The sequence below is a fragment of the Caenorhabditis remanei genome, chromosome IV (assembly GCF_010183535.1).
Source record: "Caenorhabditis remanei strain PX506 chromosome IV, whole genome shotgun sequence".
Taxonomy (NCBI): Eukaryota; Metazoa; Nematoda; class Chromadorea; order Rhabditida; family Rhabditidae; genus Caenorhabditis; species Caenorhabditis remanei.
In genome coordinates this window covers 16,838,835-16,860,661 of record NC_071331.1, presented here as the reverse complement: position 1 = coordinate 16,860,661, position 21,827 = coordinate 16,838,835, and the positions used below count along the sequence as shown (strand labels likewise).

The window sequence follows — 21,827 nt, the reverse complement described above, 5'->3', positions numbered from 1 at the left end:
TTTTGAGAGGAGTAGTTTGTTGTTGTTTAATCGAATTTCTTGTTTTTCTAACTACGTAGTATTTCTTATCAAGAATTTTTCTTATCATACCAATTTTGTCCACGGCGAAGTCATCATTTCGTCTGATCATTCAACTTACAAAATAATTTTCAGCGACCTTCACACAAAATGTCCAGTTTGTACGAAGATCGCAAAGTTATTCTTGGAATAATTGGAACTTCAGTGGTTTCGTGGAATGTAAGTTTAATATGCCGATTCTTAATCCTATCAATTTTAGTTCAGATCTTTGTGAAGCTCCGAGAATTATTGAAAAAATACACGAAAACAACACCTGAATGGGTTCCAGTTGGACGAATCAAGAGTCTCCATCTTTATCCAATTAAATCATGTAAAGGAAAAGAAGTGAGATGACAATAGAATTATTAACTTTATTGAAACAAATCCAGGTGTTCCAATACCGATGCACTCCACTTGGTCCAGTTTTCGGAGAATACTTTGATCGTCATTTTCTGGTTGTCAATAGCGAAGGAAAGTTCTACACAGCACGAACAAAACCAAATATGGTTCTCGTTGAAACTGTCATTGAGAATGGAATTGTTACTGTATCATATCCAGAAAAAGGAAGTGCTCAATTCAACATCGACGAGGTGAAAGCTAAGAAGGATTTGCGAAGTGGATAGTAAGTTTTTAAAATACAATGAAAAGCATAAAATATGAAAAATAGCATTTAATATTTCCCAATGTTACACATTCATTCTTTTCAGTCTTCATGTCAACCTTCGCACTGACGGCTATGATTGTGGGGACTCCGTTGCTGAGTTCTTTTCAAATGTTCTTGATGAACCTGGAACTCGAGTCATCATGTATGACTCTGGACTGTTCACTGAAAGAACGTGCAAAACTGAAGAGGGTTGGTGGAATAATCCAGTTCCAAAGAGAATCGACGATGTAAATAATCGAGTATATATATTTTTTTAATAGCAACAATTTCAGACCGCATATGCTGACTTGGCTCCATACATGATCACAACTCAAGCTTCTCTGGATGATTTGAACTCAAAATTGAATCAAAATGTCTCTTCGATCAACTTCCGTCCATGTATCGTGGTCGATGATTGTGCTGCCTGGGACGAGGACAAGTGGCTTGACTTGCGTATCGGCGATGTAGAAATGCAATGTTTTAAGCCTTGTACAAGATGCATTCTGACTACTGTCGACCCGGAGTCTGGAACCAAAGACAAAGACATGCAACCACTCAAGAAACTTCGAGAATTCCGTCTCGGCCCAGGAAAACTGCGTGAGGAATTCGGAGAAAGTCCAATTTTCGGAGTCAACGCTGGACTTGTGAAACCAGGATACATCCATGTCGGACAGACCGTTTGGGCAAAATACAAGCCATCTGCTTTCTAATTTTACTTATTTCAATTTGTGTATTCTCCCATGTTTTATATCCTAAATTTATATTGCCTGTGAACTGAAAATTAAGATTTATGTTTGATAAAAACTTTATATACAAGAAAACAAGAAGTTTTTCTAAAACAGGAAATACTAGTAAGTTATTAGAATTTGATTCAAATCTATGAAACTAAAAAGACTCGAGCGATAAACCCGTCATACAGACGAAATACTATTTCAAACCGGTGAGAAAATTAGAGACGGGAAAAGAAAATGGGATGAGTTTGCCGGAAACAACCTGAAGGGCATCAAATGGATATGTGATAAGAGTCAATGACTCGATGATCACAAATTCGGAAAAACGAAAATTAAATGAATGAAATTTCAAAATAAGAACACAACAGCTACAAAAATGGCTATGAATGATTGCAGAGAACGCGATGAAGAAGAGTATTCCAACGAATTTGCGGAGAAGTCTGAAAGAAAATAATTGATTATGAAAACTAATGTCTGACTTCATACCTTCTTCGTGTATCAAGAAATCAGGATCTCTTTGATACGTCACTCGCTCATCTGCATTCTTATAGGCAGTGTTCATCAAGTCAGCCACATATTGCACACTAACTGGATGCCATGCTTCTTTCTCTGCATTTTTGTGTGCTTCTGCTTGTCTATCATTCTCAAACGTTCCCGTCTTTCCTTCTTTTGCCATTTGAATCACTTTGAGCAGTTGCTGATCCTGAACTCCAGCCGAAACAGCAGCTTGCTCGAATTGGGAAGGCCTTCGGAACTTTGGATTAGTCGCAATTTCTAAATCTCTTGGAAGCAGATGGGCGTTGTCATTCTCCGAGTCTTCATCCTCCTGTCCACCCATCATCTCGGCGCTTGACTTCGTCACAGAATCCTCTTGTCGACGAGTCGGTGCCTTCGGTTTGATTGTTGAGGCCGATGGTTGACTCGGCGAAACTTTCATTGAGAGACGCATGTTATGAGATTCACAAAGGCCGTACATTTTCTGGTCAATTCCACTGGCTTTTCCATTTGAGGTTGCTGAAAAATTAGAAATAAAAAGTGAAATAAAAACAATAAAAACTCACTTATAAAGTAGTAAGTTAAGCCAGGTTGATACTCTTTTCCATTCGGAATCGGATTGACAGGTCTGATGAATTGTGCAACATTCTTTGGTGGTATCGGTTGCTTTGGATTCAAAACAGGCAGCTGATGCGATCGGATCAATTTTTCAGCATTTGTCTCCACTCCACATCGAACGACTTCTCTTTTATTTGATTCCAGAGCACACTCGTCTCTTGCGAATTCCGTGACTTCGTAGATCGTCAAATATTCTCCATTACTTCGTCCCTCATTGTCTGGACACACAAATCGAACAACATCGCCAAGTCTTACTTCAATGAATGGAAGCCGATTTCGGAACCTGAAACATACAAACTTAGGTCGTCTTCATTTCCGTATCCCATTAATGAAGAATACACAAAGAGGTTGTTGGTTGGTAACGCTTCCGGATCATTGGATCCAATTCCTCCCCGTAAATCAAATAATCCGTGCTGGTGGCCCCCTATAGCTTACGCAACGCTGCTAATTGGCGGTGTCATTCTACTGTAAGCTCTCCTCATAAAGAAGCACAAAGACTTGCGCCAAAAGACGTCCATTTGGTCAAGAAGGCCCCCCTCCTATTGGCTCTTTTGCAAAAGACCGACTCTATTACCATTCGAGACATGTGTCAATGCACTTGAGAAGAGAGAAAAAGCATCACAAGAGGCAACGGAACTCTATTATTGCCGCACTTCAACCGAACGAACCAATTGATAAAGTGGTGAACAACTACCCAAAGATTCCCTAGTTGAACTGAGATTGTGCTAATTATCAATGTTTACCCTTTCTCAATTCTATAATCAGGAACATGTGCATCTGCATTCACTAATACCATTCCAATAGTGGAGATGCCACCTGCCACCGTCTGCCAAAAGACAAATAAATTGACAGCCATTTGACAACAATCATCCCAATTTCTACTATTCTCCCTTAATAAGCCAAATGAATAGCCACGCGTTTATCCAGGGTGTGAATCTCAGCGAAGAAAAGAGAAAGAGGATCGAAAAGTATCACATTTCTTCTCTGGCTTGGGTCACTTCACACATCAATTTGCCACCCAATTCTCTCTGTTCACTTTTTACAATCCTCCGGGTGTTCTTCCCCTCATAAATTCTGGACATTTACGACTAAGTTGTTACCACGAAGAGGTCCACATTTTATGAGTTGAGGAGCATCGCGGAGAGAAGTAAATGAGCCAAAAAGTGGATGACATCTCTCCCGCATGTCTAATGGAGAATGACGACTGCATTGCTTCTTCTACATGTTGTTCCCTTTTTAGCAAATTACTGTAGACAGGTGGCAGAAGGTCCATGCAAAAAGTCGCCGAGTCATCTGTGTTGTAAAACAGTGTCTAAGGTTAATTGCTAATAATGGGTTCGGCATTTCTTCGCTGCCCTTTGTCCATCTGATTCACTATTCCCCAGCAGGCGTTCTCGCTAATTTACTGAATCCCAATTACCGTAATTCAACGTGACGTGGTTCACCGCAACCAGACCATTTTTCGAATTAAAAAGAGTACGATTCATATGGTTCATGTCGTAACCGTTCAGAAATCAGACGACGTAAGGCGACCTCATAAATTAATCGGCAGTTCATAATTATAGTATCTCACTCGAAAAGGAGACGATGAAGAAGAAGAACGTCATAAATTTAATCAAATGGAGTTCGGAGGTCTCTTGTCATCAACGAAAGTCGTGCTGTGTATGCCCCCTTATCAAGATGCGTCAAGAGACATCGTTGCCGCTTTTTTGTCCCGTCTTCTCCATTTCTTCCTCTTTTTTCCGTCTCAAGAGCGCAGAAAATTGCCACTAGCACAACAACCCAACTCAATTATCCCCATTTTAAACGAAATTTACTTTGCCTCTTTTTGGAGTCGTCTATGTTATGTGGCATACAAACTCATAGAAAAAAGATGAGAAGACGAGGCCACTATTATAGAATCATCTTGAAGGGCGAATTGGCACATGAAGCACACAAATAAAGTACTGATGGAGGAGAAAGTGGACAGGAGCAAAGGTCCGTTCCCACGACTGACTTTATGAATCACAACAGAAAAGAGTGACCGAGTAAACACTTTTACATATCAAAACACGTTTAAAAATTCATCGTGAGTTGAAGAAGAACCACATTTCTTTCCGTTTGGCCCTCTCGAGTTCAACCTCATGGCGACAGATGAATTCACATCGAAACGACGTTCTCTGTGTTAATACAAACACGTGTTACGCAACATCATCTCTTGGGAGGATGAGCTCAACAGCTTGCGAGACTCATCCATATCGCATAAATTTTGATCGTCTCTCAACCCGTCCGCAACTATTACACAAACTTATTGTGGACAAACAGTGAGCACAATAGAATAAAGAGCTGACGGGATTAGGATAGAATTACTCGGTTCATCTCAGAACTTCCATAGATATCCTCAAAAGATATATTTCCTAGTCCCCCTTTGTTACCTATTTCGTGTCTCTAGAGACTCACCGAGTCTTGCCCAAGTGTCATGCCAATTTGTTATCAATCGGATCAATCATCCTAGATTGACCCCCACCTTTTTCCGCCAAACAAGTCGATGAGGTTAGTGGGGAGTGAGAGACTGAGTGACATCCAAATTAGGATCGGAACTCATCCGAGCGTGTCTCTCCCGGTATGATACATCCGAGGACGAACTGTTGGGGGTGACGCGCACGACGACACATTATTACACCTACATCTTACACCTACTCAAAAATCACGCCCTCTTCTTCAATCATGCATTACGGAAACAAAATGTGTTGTACTAAATACGGATTGTTGTTGGATGCATTTCACAGCCAATTTAAAAGTGTCACAGATGATTCCAGAACGGAAATTAGCCGAGTCTCGTTGCGTTGCTCATTTGAGAAGACAAAACCTAGCTCCAGTTACCAGAAGCATCCGGGTCGAAACAAGGCAAATAAACAAGTGAAGAAAGACAATCGAGAAGCTCGTGCATCAATACACGTGTCAATGGCCCTTCAGGTTAATCCCCAACGTCCGGCCAGGGGTCCATGGTCAATGAGTGCTTGTCCAAGATTAACTTATTTCGTCCCTTCTTCGAATTGGTGGTGGGGATAGAAGAGGGTCAACTGTTACATATTCATACGACTCATTTCTCAAATTGGCCCCCATTTTTTTCGGACAACCAGTCTGCCAGAAAAAAAAACCCCCAACCTTCTCTCAAATTGAGCAAGAAAAGACGTTGGAGCTCAACCAAATAAGCTCTTGTTTATCCGGAACCACTCTCTTTCGCAGGTAATTAACCGCCCCAGCACATGTGAGCACCATTGCATCCGAGAACCTCGCATTATTTGAAACATGACCATAAGACAAATGAGCCCGAGAGTTGTTGAGATTATCCAGGTCCTTACATGAAATCCCCTTGATCCAGTTCATTAGGAGTTCATTCATTTCTATGACAACCTCGGAGAGAAAGGTGTATAAATGTAACTGAAATATGAGAGAGTAACTCTTTACTCAAGCCAAGTAATTTGCATACATGAAAAGTGTTATTTCATTGCCTAACACTCCCCCTCCCCTTCGATTTCTTTTTGATTTAGTAATGCGGGACTCGCTGAGCTGCTCTCTCAGCTTCTTGAGCCGTAGCGTTTTAGACAAATTGAAACGTACAAAATGTACGTGATTGCTCATTCAAACGACGGATATGGCTGTTGGTGTGAGGGGTGCTTTCGCGGATATTGCAAATATAGAATATGAAAGAAGGGAAAAAAACAGACGAGTGCTCTCTAGATCCATATGTTAGCATGAACAGGCCATGCCATTTGGTGTCAATAGTCAACAGGCTGTCAGTTTACATGAGCATCAAAACCAGATGAATATCAGTTTAATTGGTTCTCCCTCAATCTCCCCTTCCTCGTCATACTTCATTATTATAATAAGCTTATCAAGTACTAATTAGTCGTCTCTCCGCTCTCAATGGTATTTAGCATTGCGCAAAAAATGTACAGATGGTTCGGTAGATGTCGGGCATCCTTCTAATTTTAAGATTAACCCATTGCCAACGATATATTCTTGATCCTTTCTTATAATCATTACCATCTTCTTCTTCTTCATTATTTTTGTCCTCGTTATTATTATTGTAGGACAGACAAATCTATTGCCTGCGACAGACGGTCGGCACCTTTCAAAAGAAGTGTGCACCGAACTGCCTGTAAATCTTGGACCGGTCACCCTCGCGTGCGCGGACACTTTTCGCGTCCTTCCAAGGGTCCCAATAACAAAAGAATAGAGATTTGCATCGAAAGAAGGACTACTACTTCTACAGTCAGCCATTCTTATCCCTCCCAGTCATATGCAAATTCATCACTTCTTTAGGTATGAGAACCTTCGTTTTCAAATCTTTTGAATCCGTCAACAGGACAGGTGTCTCCACCAGTCTTTGTAGATCAACTTTGTCACTTTCTAAGCGATTCGATCAGCCGCTCTGGCTATTACCGCGTTCTATTAATGATGTGCGACGGCGTCGTTTGCGGCACATGTAAACGACCCCATCTCGATCAGGAAGATAGCATCCGAAAATGGTGTGCGAATGGGTGAAACAGGTGTTTTTTCTACAAACGTTTCTTACTGTTCTTTGTGTTCTTTGTTTGGAGCAAGAACAGTATCTATAACACTACTGTATGCGGTAATGAGTGTTGCGTAGAGCCTTTGAGACTTCCGCCACTGGGAAAACAAAACTCTGGGTAGAGAAAGTTGTGACGTAAGCATGAGACACTCGATACGACAGTTTTCGTTTCACACAGGAAGCAGATGGTGGCTCATTTGAAAACTGTTCTTTTGTGATTTCAAATGAAGAAGGAAAATCTGAGGTTAAACAGAGGAATCGCTTTTTTGCCGTTTCTCTCGTTGCGACCGCAGATTATTACAAGGATAAGGATCGGATGGAGGGAGCGACGCCGTAAATCATGCGCCGCCTGTGCCCAGAAAACGGAGACGATAAATTCTGAATCACAGAAAGAAGAAGAAGAAGTAAGGTCACCGTGGTATCGTCGTGGAGGACAGATGTCAAGTGGTTCGCTCCTAAAAATAACGAGAAGAGAGGACCACCCACATTCCAATAACACGGAGCCGGAAATGGGCTCTTCAAGTGAAACGGAGAGCAAGAAGCCAGAGACAAGCAATTTTGTCGTACTCTAGACTTCTTTTAATCGCATCAAACATGTCTAGTACATCTTAGAAGAGGACCTCCCCTGAAAGTAGTTTCTTCTTTCCACACCTGCGTTGCATAATGTACACACCGTCTGAGAGATTGTCAAAAATCCGTATGCAAACATGAAGCGAAGGGCTCCAAATAACCACCACTACGCAACTCTTCTCAAGTGGATATTGATATTACTCTAAACAAACGGGACCATGCGAAAGCACACACATTTCTCTTCCGGAACAGATTCTACTAGGTGTCCCAGCCAATCATAGATTTCACTATCTTGATGTGTCATCGTTAAGTTTGACGTAACTTCAGATAACGACCATGACTGTTGAGTGCTAATCTAACTCATCTCGTGGTGGCTTCTGGGAAAACCCTATTCATTGTTCAATAAAAATTAGAACATGTGTTGGGTTATGGAATGACACACCTAGTTAACTCAATAGGAGCGAGACGTGTTGACACCTGACAAAAAGTGACACCGACCTCCACCTAAACAATGCGCATACCGTTTCTCTGTTGTTATGCAAATAACCAGTGGCGGTTAAGTTTGGGTACCCTTCTATAGGCTGTTCTCCCGTTAAAATGATCAGAAAGTATTGAAATAGGACGAATTCTCAGGAAGCTATTCAGAGAGGGGATAAGTAGAAGAAGACGTGTGGATCGGTAAACAAGTGAATAAGAAGACGAAAGGAGCAGGTGATGTGACTCTAATGGAGAGACTCCACACCGGATTCTAGTGGTCCCTGCGGCAAAACAATACATTCGATAACTGCTTCGTCCCGTCACATTTACAATTTATAAGAAGAAGACGAGAGAATTCAAAGAAGTCTATGTTCTCACATTCCCCAGTTTTCTAAACAAAATGAAGAGCCTAGGAGGTTGAAGCAGCTGTCCCCCCTAAAGTCGAAATAACTTTTCTATAGAAGCACCTGCACTTTTATCGGCATTTTCTCTTATCTATTTAGCGAACAATAATGATGGTCAGTAGTAGTTTCAAGCTAACTGTTTGCCCAACTTGATAAGATTATAATTCGCGCGCGCGAAGTGGTTTGGAGCACCATCGTACTATCAAATGTGTAACTTTTTGGAAATAGGAACTTTTTGAAAGAGAACGACTTACATAGGATTCGTTGAGTTCCAGTAGATAACATGTTCATCGGCAGATGTGTGGGGAAAGGATCCAAGTAGTAGGAGGGAGCATGTTGTTAATAAAAATTCGACAGGTCGTTTCATTTTGTTCTGAAAAGTGAAAAAATGAAAGATGAACAAATGAAATGAGAGGAGACATAGAGAAGGTAACAAAAGAAGAAGGTGATGAAAACCGAAATGAGAAAGAAGTCTAAATGTTTGTGCACCGATGAAAAGGGGAACTGACCACTACTAGGCAGTAGGAGAAAGGGGGTGAGAAGACACGGGCCAGTTGATCAGAGGGTGCAGACACGGGAGAAGACGGGCGGGGAGAATTGGAGGCGGGGCTTACAGAAAATAAGACAGGGGCATCTGTTGGTGTCGTCGTTGCGGGGCGGAAAAAAGAAGGAAGAAGCGGATTGAAATATGAGAAGAGAGCCGATGGACGTTTTGGCGACGATAGAAAGGAGCCGGATGACCGTGTGGAAAACGGAAAGGAGCCTATTAAAATGAGGATGAGCTGGATAAGAAAAGAGAAGAAGCACACGATGTCCTTTTTTGAGAAAATGAAATGGCAGCAATTAAGAGTCGTGAGAGGAATTGAGAGTTAATCGAATAAGTTTAAAAGAAGACTAGAATGACAAAGTTGAAAAGCATTTAGAGCATTTCTGAGTCTAGAACTGAATAATGCAGTGGAATTTTTTCCGAGAATCATCTGAATAGATTCAAATAGATTCAAATCTCTACATGCTGTAGGAAAGAAATCTTATTTGTTTTGGCTACCTGCTTTATCTAAATCTGGTACAAATTCTAGTTTAATCAACTAGCCTGGATCTTTGTTTACGTCAGGAGAGAAAACTACTAAATTTGCTCTGGCACCCGAGATAAACCTACAGATTTGAAAATCGATGTTTACCACCTCTCTATCAGTCGGAACCTTTTATCACTTTTTCATACACTGTACATAATTTCTCTCACTCCTAGTCACAAAGGGATGCATTCCGCCTCGTAACATGCGGCATCTTTTCTTGTTATACTGACTCATTTTGACAATCGCGGTCATAAATTTGAATTTATATATCAAAAGACAGAATCTATCATCTCGATGTAAAGAAAAAATAGAAGCATTCCGGTGAAAGTCGACGACAGAACAGTAACCTACAAAGTCAAACAAACGGGAGACGAGAATGCGGATTTTAATGGAATCGCTCTCCGGTTGAAGCACGCGTCGACAGCTAATGCATTCGATTGCCTGCACAACACCATGAGACATTTCTGATTGATTTTCAGAATTTTATTAAATTCTCATTTTTGCCGGCTGATGGATAAGAATACTTAGCATTTTGTACATTTCTGACATGTTGAAAGCTCTCAGTTAACAAGTCAGATTGGATTTCAAAAAAGTCAGTTATTTCTCCCAGTCTTCTTCTTCGCATCCGAAACTATTCATGCGTCAAATTTACGACCGTTTTTTCAAATCTAACCGCTTTTTCACTTTTTCGGGGGCCTCAGAAAGAGCGGTACATTTCTCTACGATAGCCTCTTTTGTTCCATTTCGAAATGGGATATGATATATAGATGAATCGTGGAAAGTTTTTGAAATAATAAAACTACTCTCCCAAGTGATTTACCGGTTGACGCTTCTCGGCAGGCAGTCACGCATTCACGCTTCAAGGTTGAATAATTTTCAGAAAAAACTAGGGGAACAAGAAGAAAAAGTAGAGATAGGTGAGACGGTTGGGTCACGGAAGGGTGAATAAATTCGGGAAGAACTTCAAGGAACAAATTTTTAATGGGTAATAAAAATTATTGCATGAGAATTAATGGTAGGGAAGCCGGGTAACCTAAAAAGAAAAAAAACGAAAAGAAGAAAGGAATGTGACGTTTGTTACAGTTGAGAAAATGAGATTCTGGTTTAGATGCTGGGAAAGGGAATGACAGCGATTGAGAGAATAAGATTATGCTCTTTCGGTTTGAGTGAGAAAATAAATGTTCCATTCTCGACAAGAGATTCGAAAAAAAGAAGATTTCAGTTTTTTTTTAATGTGAGATTCAGATCAAAATGGGCTCACAAGAATGAATTCTAAACGAGCCAGTGGTTTTTGTCTTGAGATCTTTGAATGCGTGTACACAAAAACAAATAGAAAATGAATGCGAACGAAGAAGTCGGTTATCTCGAATTTCTCAGACGTCGTTTTTACGGGGCAAATAAAATCGGGAGTGAAGTGAATAGATAATTAAGGAGCAAAAGAGAGAGTGAAGACACTTCTAACACTCTCAAACCAAGTGTACCTGTTGATGAGTTGGGCAGATAAAAACGAGACACGAATGTTGTTTGCGCGAGAAGAAGAGAGCACATCGTAAACGGTGTGTTATCGGTTATCTGATCGAGCCGATAAATCAAAATGACACGTTTAGATTCTCAGGTTAAACATTGTAAATTACTCAGAAAACACTCTGGGAAATAAAAACATTAGATAGGAGAGAAGATTGGCACGAGGCGATAATATGCGGAGAGAAACAACTTCAGATATTCAAAATAAATAAAGTTGGACGAGTTCTAGAAAAAGACAAGTACCTATATAAATTGAAAAAATAAATGAAACATATTTGGAAAAAAAATAATTACAGAAACAAAAATTTCAGCTTGTCCTCGAGGACTACACGACCAGAAGTTTCTAGGTCACGCAAATCAAAAGCAGCGGGAGTTTGAAAATTGTCTCGAATTAATTCGAAATTTGTAATTTTTTACAGAGAATTCCGGAATTAATTCCCAAGATCTACTTAGGTCCAGAAAAGGAGAAATTCTTTTTCATATTATTTCGGTTCGTTCATTTTCCTGAAAACTGTTTGTTTTTGAAGAATTTTTGAGATGAAACATGTAGTGGAGCATTTCCTTGTCCGAATTCGCACTTATGAACAAGTTTATTTGTACAAATTTGGACTGTATAAAACCGTAAATACACGTAATTCAATGAGTATCAACATGAAAGAGAGCAACCGAGAATTTGTTCATAATACGGATTCAGTTGAAGAGGATGCGATGGGCATTGTTAGTTTTCCCTGAAAACGAAAAAGGTGAGTCTCTCGAACCGAGTATTTTTGCATTCTCACCAATTTCTTCTTCTCATTTTGATCAATAAAACAACTTTTCGCAAAATCTCGAATCTGAGCTCGTATATCACCATTGCAATGAAAATAGACAGGAAGTCGGAATGCAGTTGAAGAAATTGTGAGTACTGATGACAAGTCGGCCAAATATCTGAAACATTTCCTCCTAGCTGATAAGAAAGAAAGAAGAAAGACTCACTTGTATGTCCATCCCTCTCCAAGACTACCTAATACATCGGGGTTAATGAATTCCATTATGGTTATCAGCAGGTTTAATGTATTTGTCAATAGATAGATAGTAATAAGAGCTGCCAACGTGCGTGTCGCATCACGCTTCCGACGACGAGCAGCACATGCTTCCGAGTTTCGACGGAGAAGAGTTGGCATTTGCTGAAAGGAAAATTATGCTTTGGGTAGGAAAACTTAAACTGGATACTTTGATCTTAAAACTTTCAGAATTTTTTCAAGATTTACGAAGCGAAGCAAAGAATTCGGGTTACTGTATGAACCTAGTTGAACTTAAAATGTGTAACAGTCTTTCCTTATTTTTCGAACAAAAGCCACTCTTAAATTCACTTCAAACTCAAAAACCGATTAAAAACTTAGACCATGCGAAGCAGTGGGAACATGAATAGCTGCAAAGCTCACATCATTCGAAGAAGCGAAGCTATTGATTGTAGAAGACGTGATAGAAGGTCCGAGAAGTGGTCGACAAGAGATATTATCAGGCAATGAAGGTTCAGAAGATGTCGCATCACTCTGACAACGATTCTGAATAGAACACAATCACATCAATCACACAGAGAACTCAGAAGAAGCTTGAACAGAAGCAACGAAATATATAGAGAGAATGATAAAGAGAGACTTACTTCAACGAGAACTGATTGAAATCCATTGATATGTAATTTATTGAGATTCGTAATTGTGAGAGAATTGAGAATTAATAATAGAGAAAACGGGAGGAATACATTGAAAATTGATCGACACCAGAACATCCATATCGTTTTGTAGCTCTCACTGAAATCCTTTTTTGTTTTAAACCTCTTTTAAATCTGTTCACCTTCTAGTAATTTCTGAGAGATCCAGTCTCAGATTCTGGAAAGGTGGACAATGTGGAAGTGACTGTAGTTCGAGTTCAAAGAACACGGATCCTTTCATAAAAAGTGCACATGTTCCAACGATTGAAATGAAAAGAAATCTTCGTTGAGGAGAGAATTGGATAGAAGATTTCAGGGAACAAATGTATCGTTCGAATGAGGCAGCGACGATAAGAAGAGTCGATGCAGCAATGAGAACTTGGCCAACAGTTGACACGTATTTGATATAGAAATGCCAACAAGTGTAGAGGAATTCCACGCGGAAGTAATCCCAGACAAGGGATGATGGGAAGATTAACTGGAAATTACGAATTCGATTTTGAGAAAGGTATGTTTATTAAATCTAGACAATCACTGTTGCTTTTACATTGGATTTTTTCAGAATCCCCCGGTAGCAGCTCAAAAAACATTCTCTTCTTTTTTCGTTCTTTTCAAATGACCACCGCAACCTTTTTCTTCGTCTTCCAATAAAACACTCGACAATTCAATTAACAAATCCAACTGAAAACACTCGTGCATTCTCCAGAATTGCAGGTGAAGAATCAACAGTTAATTGAATTGTTTCAGACGAAGAAAGTATGCGGAAGAAGAAAATAAACTGACCATGAAACAAAGTTCAACAAGAATATCGAGACAAGCCAGAAGAAACAAATAGAGGAGATTCGATCGGAAAACATCCAGACGTCGGAATGAAAGAAGAAGGAAACTGTTGAGAACAATTCCGATCGAACAGACAACTGTCCCGATTCCAACAATTAAAATCATTCGAAATGCATCAGCTTGCGGAGGATCTTCAGCACATGTATCATTGATTTCAATCATCTGAAAATTGAGAAAATAAAAGAAAATCGAGTTTTGTAAACGAGAAAAGCTGGAAAGAAAAGTGTTTGTTGTATTGGAATTCCGTATTTGTTTTTCTTCGGAAATGCACATGTTCGCACTTTCGTGTTCGTTTCGAAGGAAAAATTGTTTATAGATAGAGAGAGAGAGAGAGAAAAGCGAATTGTGGTGGTCCGTTAGTTGATGTGATCTAGGCAGAATGAGACCCATGGGAGAGGAAGAGAAAATGGAAAAAAGTTCAAATGGTTTCATAAGAACACGGAAATGGAATTTTTGAGGTGAGAGATAGAAAGAGAAGTGTACGGTACTTTTATTTCATCTGAGAAATTTCCCGAAATTTGTTTTTTTTCACTACTAAAATTCAAATCAACAAAGGAACAAACGACCATCCGAATTTGAATCTGAAATTTCGTATTGAATTTCCCTAATGGAAATCAGAGAGATTCGGCTATAAATTGGAAAGTCTATTCTCTAGAATATGGTGTTTTTCAAGGAATCAGGAAAGTGTAATCTGATTTCAAGTGGGAGTAGGGCAAACAGAATTCTGCAGGGTTTCTTAGATAGAAGTACAAAAATCGTGGGATTAATATTTCTGGGAAAATATAATTGTAGTAAAAGATACACAAAAGAAAATATGAGAGATTCTGACTTAAAAGAATCAGTTTGAATCTGAAATTGAGCTGGTGAAATTTGAAATTTTCTCGAATGAAAAATAGTTTTGTTTGTAACCTTTTTCACACTACATGCTCCGTAAACAATTTTCTTGCAGCTTAAGTATACGCAAATTCGTTTTTGGAAAGTAATTGGAAAACATGAGGGCAAGTCCTCGGATCCTGAAACACTTATTTTACGAAAAAAAAACAAATTTTGTCTACAGGAAACTGAAAACTTTCTCTCGGATTCAGAAAACTTCGATATTAAAAAACAAAATTCTTCAAGATTGAATTTCACCTAATGGAAGCAAAGTAGACGGAGAAGACCTTCTCAACCCTTTTTCATTCTTTTTCTTCCGTTTTGGTCCATTTTATCTCTAAAATGACGTTCAGAAATCGACAGGAAGAACATCATAAAAGTGAATTTGGATGCAAAGTGACAGGAAGAGAAAAGATGAAAAAAGGAGGGGAGGGAAGGCCAGAAAAAAAAAGTACTGAACTCTCGATGCTGTTTTTATCTTTAATTTCATTCAGTACGGTTGAATGGAAAGAAGGAACGGGGGAGGGGGAGAAATTAAAATAATTGAGCGAAAAGGAAGCCTGTCTTCTTGTTTTCCAAGAATTATTTACAAATCGGATCAAAATTCGAACGCCACAAAATATGACAGAAAGGTAAGAAGTCGCTTGTTTTTTTATTGAAACAGATTAGACAAAAGCAGATGAACCAATATTTGCTATCATTTGACAGGGTGAGCAGTGTCTGGAAAGCTAGAAAATAAGTGATCATTGGGTCAAAAGTTTCTGGAAAAAATCTAGAGTAAGAGTATTCCAGTTAAAGATAATAGAATTAGATGCTCTCGAAAACATGTGGAAGGAATTCCAGGAATTGGAGAAGGAGAAGGAAATTGTCAGTGAAACGAACAACCTAAGCTAATGGTTATATCCGGATTCAGGAGAAATTTCAAAGCGAAAATGCTTACAAAGGGAACTGAAAATGAACAGTGTGGGGCTTCAGTCTTTGGAAGCTCATAATAAAACCGAGATTTACAGTCTGAGACGCCATGAATCATCTTCATTTTGACTACGCGATAAACTGGAACATAACACATTGCCTGTCTAGATGATCAGCTTAAAGATCGTTTTTTTGTATCACACAAAAAAATAAAATACCGAAAAACAATCAATCCGCAAAAATAAAAAAATTGTTGATCTTTTCAGTTCTGATCATTCTAGACACACTGATGAATGTAGTTCCTTCGGTTTAATTCACTTTTAATCCAAATCAAATGACCATAATGTATTTTCGAGCAAATCAGAAAAAAAATTCCAAAGGTACTTGAAAAGAAGGAGAAAAAAGGAACAAAAAGTGGAGGTGGACTTCCTGTTGAAATCTTCTAAACTTTGTGCTTTACTTCAAGCCGAAAACCGGAAGTTTCAACATTTTGAGACATGAAAAACGGAAGGAATTGAGGGAGAGAAGAGCAAGTTGAGTCTGACTCCGCCCACCTCTTATTGATGAAAAATGTATGAGAATGAAGACGAGTCACTTTGAAACTTTTACGCAAGTTGGAGGAAATCCGTGAGTGCATAGATACCGTAGACTGACTCAAAAGGGTATTGAAAAAGTCATGAGGTTTGATGAGAAAGTTTAGAAGAGAGAAAGAGAAAGGTGAAGGAGACAGCTGAAATGAAGAGAAGGGTGACTGAAAGTCGATTCACCTGGTTGGATAAACAATGATTAGAGAACATCAAATTAGTCATTTCGAAAGATGAGAAAAACAAATAAATTGGGTGGAAAATGAGGGTGGAGTGCAAAGAAGACGAGACGAGGATCTCGTTTTTTTTGAATAGTCACTGATAGAATAATGGCCTCGAGATTCAATTAATTATAGACAACTGAACCTCTGAGATGGTTTTTCCCCGTTAAATAGGCAAATGAAAAAATGAGAAGAGAACAAGAACGAGAAGAAAAAGACGTGCGCTAGGATGGAATAAATTTTAAATTTTAAACTGCGCAGCTTTGATTCATAAATAAATGAAAATGTTGTGGGGTGCAATTCGAGCTCCGAGAAGAAACAAGAAGAAGATATACATCTGGAAGAAGAAAAAAGAGACAAAATGAGGTAAGTTTCAGAAAAGAAGGGAATAGGAAAACAAAACAAGTCGCCCGTTTTTTTCGTTCAAATCATTCCCAAATACATATTCAAAAAGAATGAAAATACTCCTGCGAGAAGAAAAACGTACATTCCTACAATTTCTGGATAGAATTGTTTTCAAGAAATACTGTGACATGCAGAATGAGATGCATTTACAATCCATTTTTTGCACTTTGATAAATTTTGGAGGAGTCAGAAGTCGCTGGAAGATTTTTGATGGTGGAGGAAGAGGATGAAGATCTATCTAGTTGGACTATGTCTTTAGAGATGACTCGGGAGTTTCAAAACGACCACAAAAGTTGAAGATTATAAATGTTCTAAATCGAACTGCCAAGGTCTATATATTGAATCACCAATTCTAGCACTAAAACTGCTGAAATAACCAACAAAAATAATATCACTCGACAAAATAATTGCTGAAACTGAATATTCAAAATGAAACCAGTCTTCAGATCCATATTACAGACATTTCGAAACCGGCATTCTAAAGTTATAATCAAATTTTGGCACTAACACAAGTCCTCTACTTTTTCAGTCTTGAATTTCGAAGTGGTTGCGAACCTAATTCCAGATGCAGTGGAAGATTTTCATAGAAAATACTTTTTTGAATCCTTGATAGTCCAAAAACTCTTTTGTATTTGGAATTGACCTTATTCCTATTTAGAAATGGAGCTCGGTATAACTTTGAAAAATATGGTGCTCCGAATATCTTTTGACAAAATCAAACATCAGATAAAATATTTCTAGAAAAATCACAGCATGACACTGCTTTTTTAATTGTAAACTTTCAAATTATACACAGAATTCTTGGTATTCCAAGCTGCTTATTATTATGACGGAAACTTGGAATTGCGGGTGGATCCAGATCGGAAAACCACAAGGAAGAGGTTAAATTCACAAATAAAAGGGGATGGAGAGTCCATGGGAAACCTCTTTTTATGAGTAAATAATACGAGTTGCTAGATCTAATTAATTATTTAGAGATTTCAATGGAAGAGATTCAGAAGATATTCCGAGAATTTAGGAGTCATCTTTTAATAGGATTTAGTTGGGAAAATAGATATTGAGTCCGTGTTTTCAACTGGTTCATCCGGACTTCCAAACGATCAAAGTCAAGTTCAGAGCAACAAGAGAACCATCAAAAATGGAAAAGTGCCAATGAGAAAAATGAAGAATCTCCTCTCCATCTTCTCTTCTTTCTTCTTCTACTTCTTCTTCTTACCAAATCGCACTCCTAATTGTGAAAGAAGTGTGAAAAGAGATCAAATTATGGAAAGAAAAAAGATCAGACATTTTCTTTTTTCTCTGCAAAACTTTTCCTTTTTCTTTCGAGGTGTCCGCGTACTTCCGGACCAAATCACCGACTGGAAACCAATTATTTTGGCACTTTTTCACAAGAATGCCCGGATGACGTGGCAAAAAGAAGAAGACGAGAAAGAAGGAGAATGTTACAGCAAGAAAAGAGCAAAGAATGACCAATGACGGTACTGGAAAAGACAAAAAACAACTGGTTGTTGGGCTGAAAAGTGTTTTTTTTTTCTTGCTTCATGAATATAATATTGAGAATTGTTTCATGGAAGAGTAAGGAAAAACAAGATTGATGGGTCTTTCAAAAGAGGAAGAAATCCAAAGATCGTGAATCTGATTAGTGCTGAAAAACAACATATTTCAGGTCTGGATTGAAGTTTTTTTTTAGTTTTTCAGTTTTTAAAATTCAAATTTTTCTTAAACTTTCAAGTCACTCACTATCCGTCAGAAAAGACGGATGATACTCTAATCAGATTTCAGACGATAAACCATAATACCCGGTTAAACGTTGTCTGCTAATATTCAGGAAGTTGAATAAAACCTTCCTCTTTTTAAATATTATCTTTCAAAAGTTCAAAAAAAAAAGGAAAGTAGGTGATTTTGAAGAATATGAATGTAGTAGTATGTTATGTTACAAACATGGCAATAATCGGTTGGCTGAACGACTTTGTGTCAAAAGTTGTTTGTTCGAACCAACCAATTTCTTAAAGAAAAGAAAGCAACAAATAGATGTGATGAATAGTTTTATGGCAATGCTTTTTGAGATTTCTAACCGAAGAAAGCGAGCCTTAAATACACTTTTTTCTGAGGTAATTTGAACTTTTCGAGTAGAAACTAAGGTAATTATTATAATTTGAAGTGCTCAATTACGTCTCAAATGTTTTCATTTATTCTCAAAGATTCAAACATCTGCAGCATTTCACCAAAACAGATCAGAAGGTGAGAAGTAATAAAAATTTGTACAAGAAAAGTGAAGAACAATTCGTCCGAGAGGGTCAGCCAGAAGAATGAAAAGAGCTCGAAAAACAACCTTTAACGACTTTCTTTCTTTTTCTTTTTGTTCGTTTTCCACCTACCGATTTTCGATTTCAAAAAAACTTACATTTGGATGGCGAATTCTGTGAAAATTGAACAGCATCATTTGCATTATGTATAGGGAATAATCTGGAAAATAATCAGTTTCGGAGAATCGTTTTATAGAAAAAAGGCGAGAAAAAGTGAGAAGATAAGTGTAGAATAGGCTCCCAGGTAACTTCTTTTAAAATCTAAAACAAGTAATGTTGGTAGTCCTCAAATATTCTGAAAGAAATGTGAAGTTTATTAGGAATCTCTAGAGAATTGGGATTATTGAAGCTACTACTGAAACCGAGTTATTCATCCAAAATCTGATGATTTCCTCTAACTTTGATCACTTGAAGTTTTTCTTTTTAAACGAGAAGTTCTCAACTCAAAAGGATTTTGATATCAAATCAAATGTCATTTTTAACTGGACTCTTCATTTGATTTCAAGAAAAAAGTATTTTTTGAATTTCGAGAAATCAGGATAATCAAACATACTGAACACTGACGACTTACAGAATAATTCATTCACAATTTCTCAGTTCTTGGAAAAATTAGCTCTGCTGGATATTTCTTTTTATTGATAACTCTTTAAACTAACTGGATTCAAAATACAATTTGGAAATTTTAATTAAATTAGGATTCAAATAATCTGAAGCTAATCCGTAAGAAGTCAATCTCTGACATTTTGCCTCGTATCAAAATTTAAAAACATCTGTCGCGACGGTTTATGGGGTGGTGAGCCCGAACCGGCCGCGAGGAATGAGAGGAATTGAACTTAGAAAGACGAGCCAACACAAGTTTTAAATGACAACGGTTTATTCGATAATAGACGCGAGTTAAATACGATACCTTCGACAGATCCAGTGAGCTTGGTACTCGACGGCGATCCAACGGCTTCGATTGGAGAGGAAGGAACAGTCGGGGTAGAGGACGGCATTGGAGAAGTTGGATGTTCGGCTGCTGCTGTTCGTACTCTTTCGTAGATACTGATTCATTACGTTTCTTCCTCCTACATCGACAGTGCCACGTAGTAGGGTCATCAAGATAAGGAGTTGTGGAGCACGTCGGTCAAGGGAATAATTAAGGGTATCATATCTTCCTCACGTCTATATGAAGTTCACCGTTTTCTAATTAAGAATAGGAGAATAATCTACGATTTAGATTGTACCAGTTGTGATAATATAGCTAGGGCTATTATTGTCACGACACTGGGGGGGAGCGAAAAAGAACTTCCCTAGTGGTAGCGTTAGGGAAGTTCGTAACATGCCTCTGCCTAAGCAGAAGCCTGAGGAGGGTTACTCGGCGATCCGAGTTGCTGATCATGACCGATTGTCACGTTATTTTCTTTAGCTCGTCTTGGAAGGTACGGGCGGGTCCGTCGAGGTGGAATACTTGCTGGAATCATCTGCTGGTGCGTATCAGGAGGACCGGTCGCTGACTTGTCTTGATCTTGACTGTCTTCCGTGGGAATCTCCAACGGTATCAGATGATTCACTGATTTTTGGAAGGTCTTCTGTCCGATTTTTACTTCCACGGCTCTCACCTTCCCGTCTTTAGACGAGATTAACTTCTGAATGACCCCGATAGGCCACATGTAGCGAGCTACCTTGTCAGTGACGATTAACACTGTTGTACCAGGCGTTGGTAGGTTTTTATTGTGCGCTGCAGGACGAGGAATGGATTCTCGGAGTAACACGTAGTATTCATCACTGAATACGTTCCATAGGTTATCCCTGACAGCTGCTGTAGATTCGATTAATCTTCTAGTTAGTTTTTCTGTTTTTCCTGACTGTAGAACTTCCGATATTGTTTTCGACGATTCTGGTAACACCACCGACGACTGAGGGATCAAATAGTCGATGGGTCGTACTGGTTCGGCATCGGCTGTGTGGATTTTGTTGGCGGTTATGGGTCTGCAGTTGATGATACATTCTGTCTCAATTAAGAGACTTTCGAGTTCCAACAGGGAGACTGTGATTTTCTTCAGACATTTATGTATCATATTCTTGACCAAAGCCACCAGTCGTTCGTAAATTCCTCCCTTCCACGGTGAGAAGGGTGTGATAAACCGAATGTCTATTTCTTTGTCCGCCAAAAATGAAGTCAACGTTAAACTTTTGGTGATGATTGTCTTTAGATCAGCGTTCATCATTGAATATCCGAGTTTGAACGTTGGGGAGTTATCTGATAGTATAGATTGAGGAACTCCTCTACGACCGAAATATCGTTTTAAAGCCAAGATAAAACTGTGAGTGGTGTTGTCTTGGACGATTTCCAAGTGTACTGCCCGAGTGACAATACATGTGACTAACAATACCCAAATCTTCTCGTATTCATCCTTCGATTTGTATTTCAGTGGCCCCAAATAGTCGAGGCCCACGAAGGCGAATGGAGCCACGAGTTGGCTTCTAATAGACGGCAATGTTTCTGAGTACGGATATTCGAATGGACGAGCGTGCATCCTTTGACATGTGACACATTGCCTCCGTACCGCTCTGACGATTACTCCAAGTTTCGTTATCCAGTATTTTCGTTGGATGTCCGATATGACATCTTTAACACCCTGATGTAGTAAGCTGGTGTGTGATTCGATAACCAGGAGACGGGCGAGTTGGTGTTTGTGGATGATGATAATTGGTCTTTTCATCTCATCGGAGTGCCTCGGATGTCTCGAATTGACATATGGTCTGCTGTGTCGATACAACCCTTCTGGGGTGAGCACTGGTTTAAGGTGAGCAGGCGGTTCCTCATTCATCCGATGTTTCGAATCTCGATAATGATCCGC

The 21,827-nt window shown here is 38.9% G+C and overlaps 3 protein-coding genes across 3 annotated transcripts; 1 reads left to right on the top strand and 2 right to left on the bottom strand.

The window, feature by feature from the left end:
* Positions 1 to 168: 168 nt before the first annotated feature.
* GCK72_014694 (uncharacterized protein) lies at positions 169 to 1,410 on the top strand (the record flags this gene model as incomplete). The annotated part of the gene is made up of 5 exons (XM_003108162.2): positions 169 to 237; positions 283 to 402; positions 447 to 679; positions 765 to 948; positions 994 to 1,410. The coding sequence occupies 5 exons, from the start codon at positions 169 to 171 to the stop codon at positions 1,408 to 1,410; spliced, it is 1,023 nt and encodes a 340-aa protein (XP_003108210.2).
* Positions 1,411 to 1,779: 369 nt separating this feature from the next.
* GCK72_014693 (uncharacterized protein) lies at positions 1,780 to 3,400 on the bottom strand (the record flags this gene model as incomplete). Its single annotated transcript, XM_053730410.1, has 4 exons — positions 1,780 to 1,871; positions 1,918 to 2,445; positions 2,493 to 2,827; positions 3,288 to 3,400. 4 exons carry the CDS (start codon positions 3,398 to 3,400, stop codon positions 1,780 to 1,782), a joined length of 1,068 nt encoding a protein of 355 aa, XP_053585182.1.
* Positions 3,401 to 11,827: 8,427 nt separating this feature from the next.
* On the bottom strand, positions 11,828 to 19,979 carry GCK72_014692 (uncharacterized protein; the record flags this gene model as incomplete). Its single annotated transcript, XM_053730409.1, has 9 exons — positions 11,828 to 11,878; positions 11,930 to 12,077; positions 12,126 to 12,316; positions 12,575 to 12,697; positions 12,796 to 12,943; positions 12,987 to 13,321; positions 13,627 to 13,845; positions 19,083 to 19,144; positions 19,892 to 19,979. The coding sequence occupies 9 exons, from the start codon at positions 19,977 to 19,979 to the stop codon at positions 11,828 to 11,830; spliced, it is 1,365 nt and encodes a 454-aa protein (XP_053585181.1).
* Between the last annotated feature and the right edge of the window lie 1,848 nt (positions 19,980 to 21,827).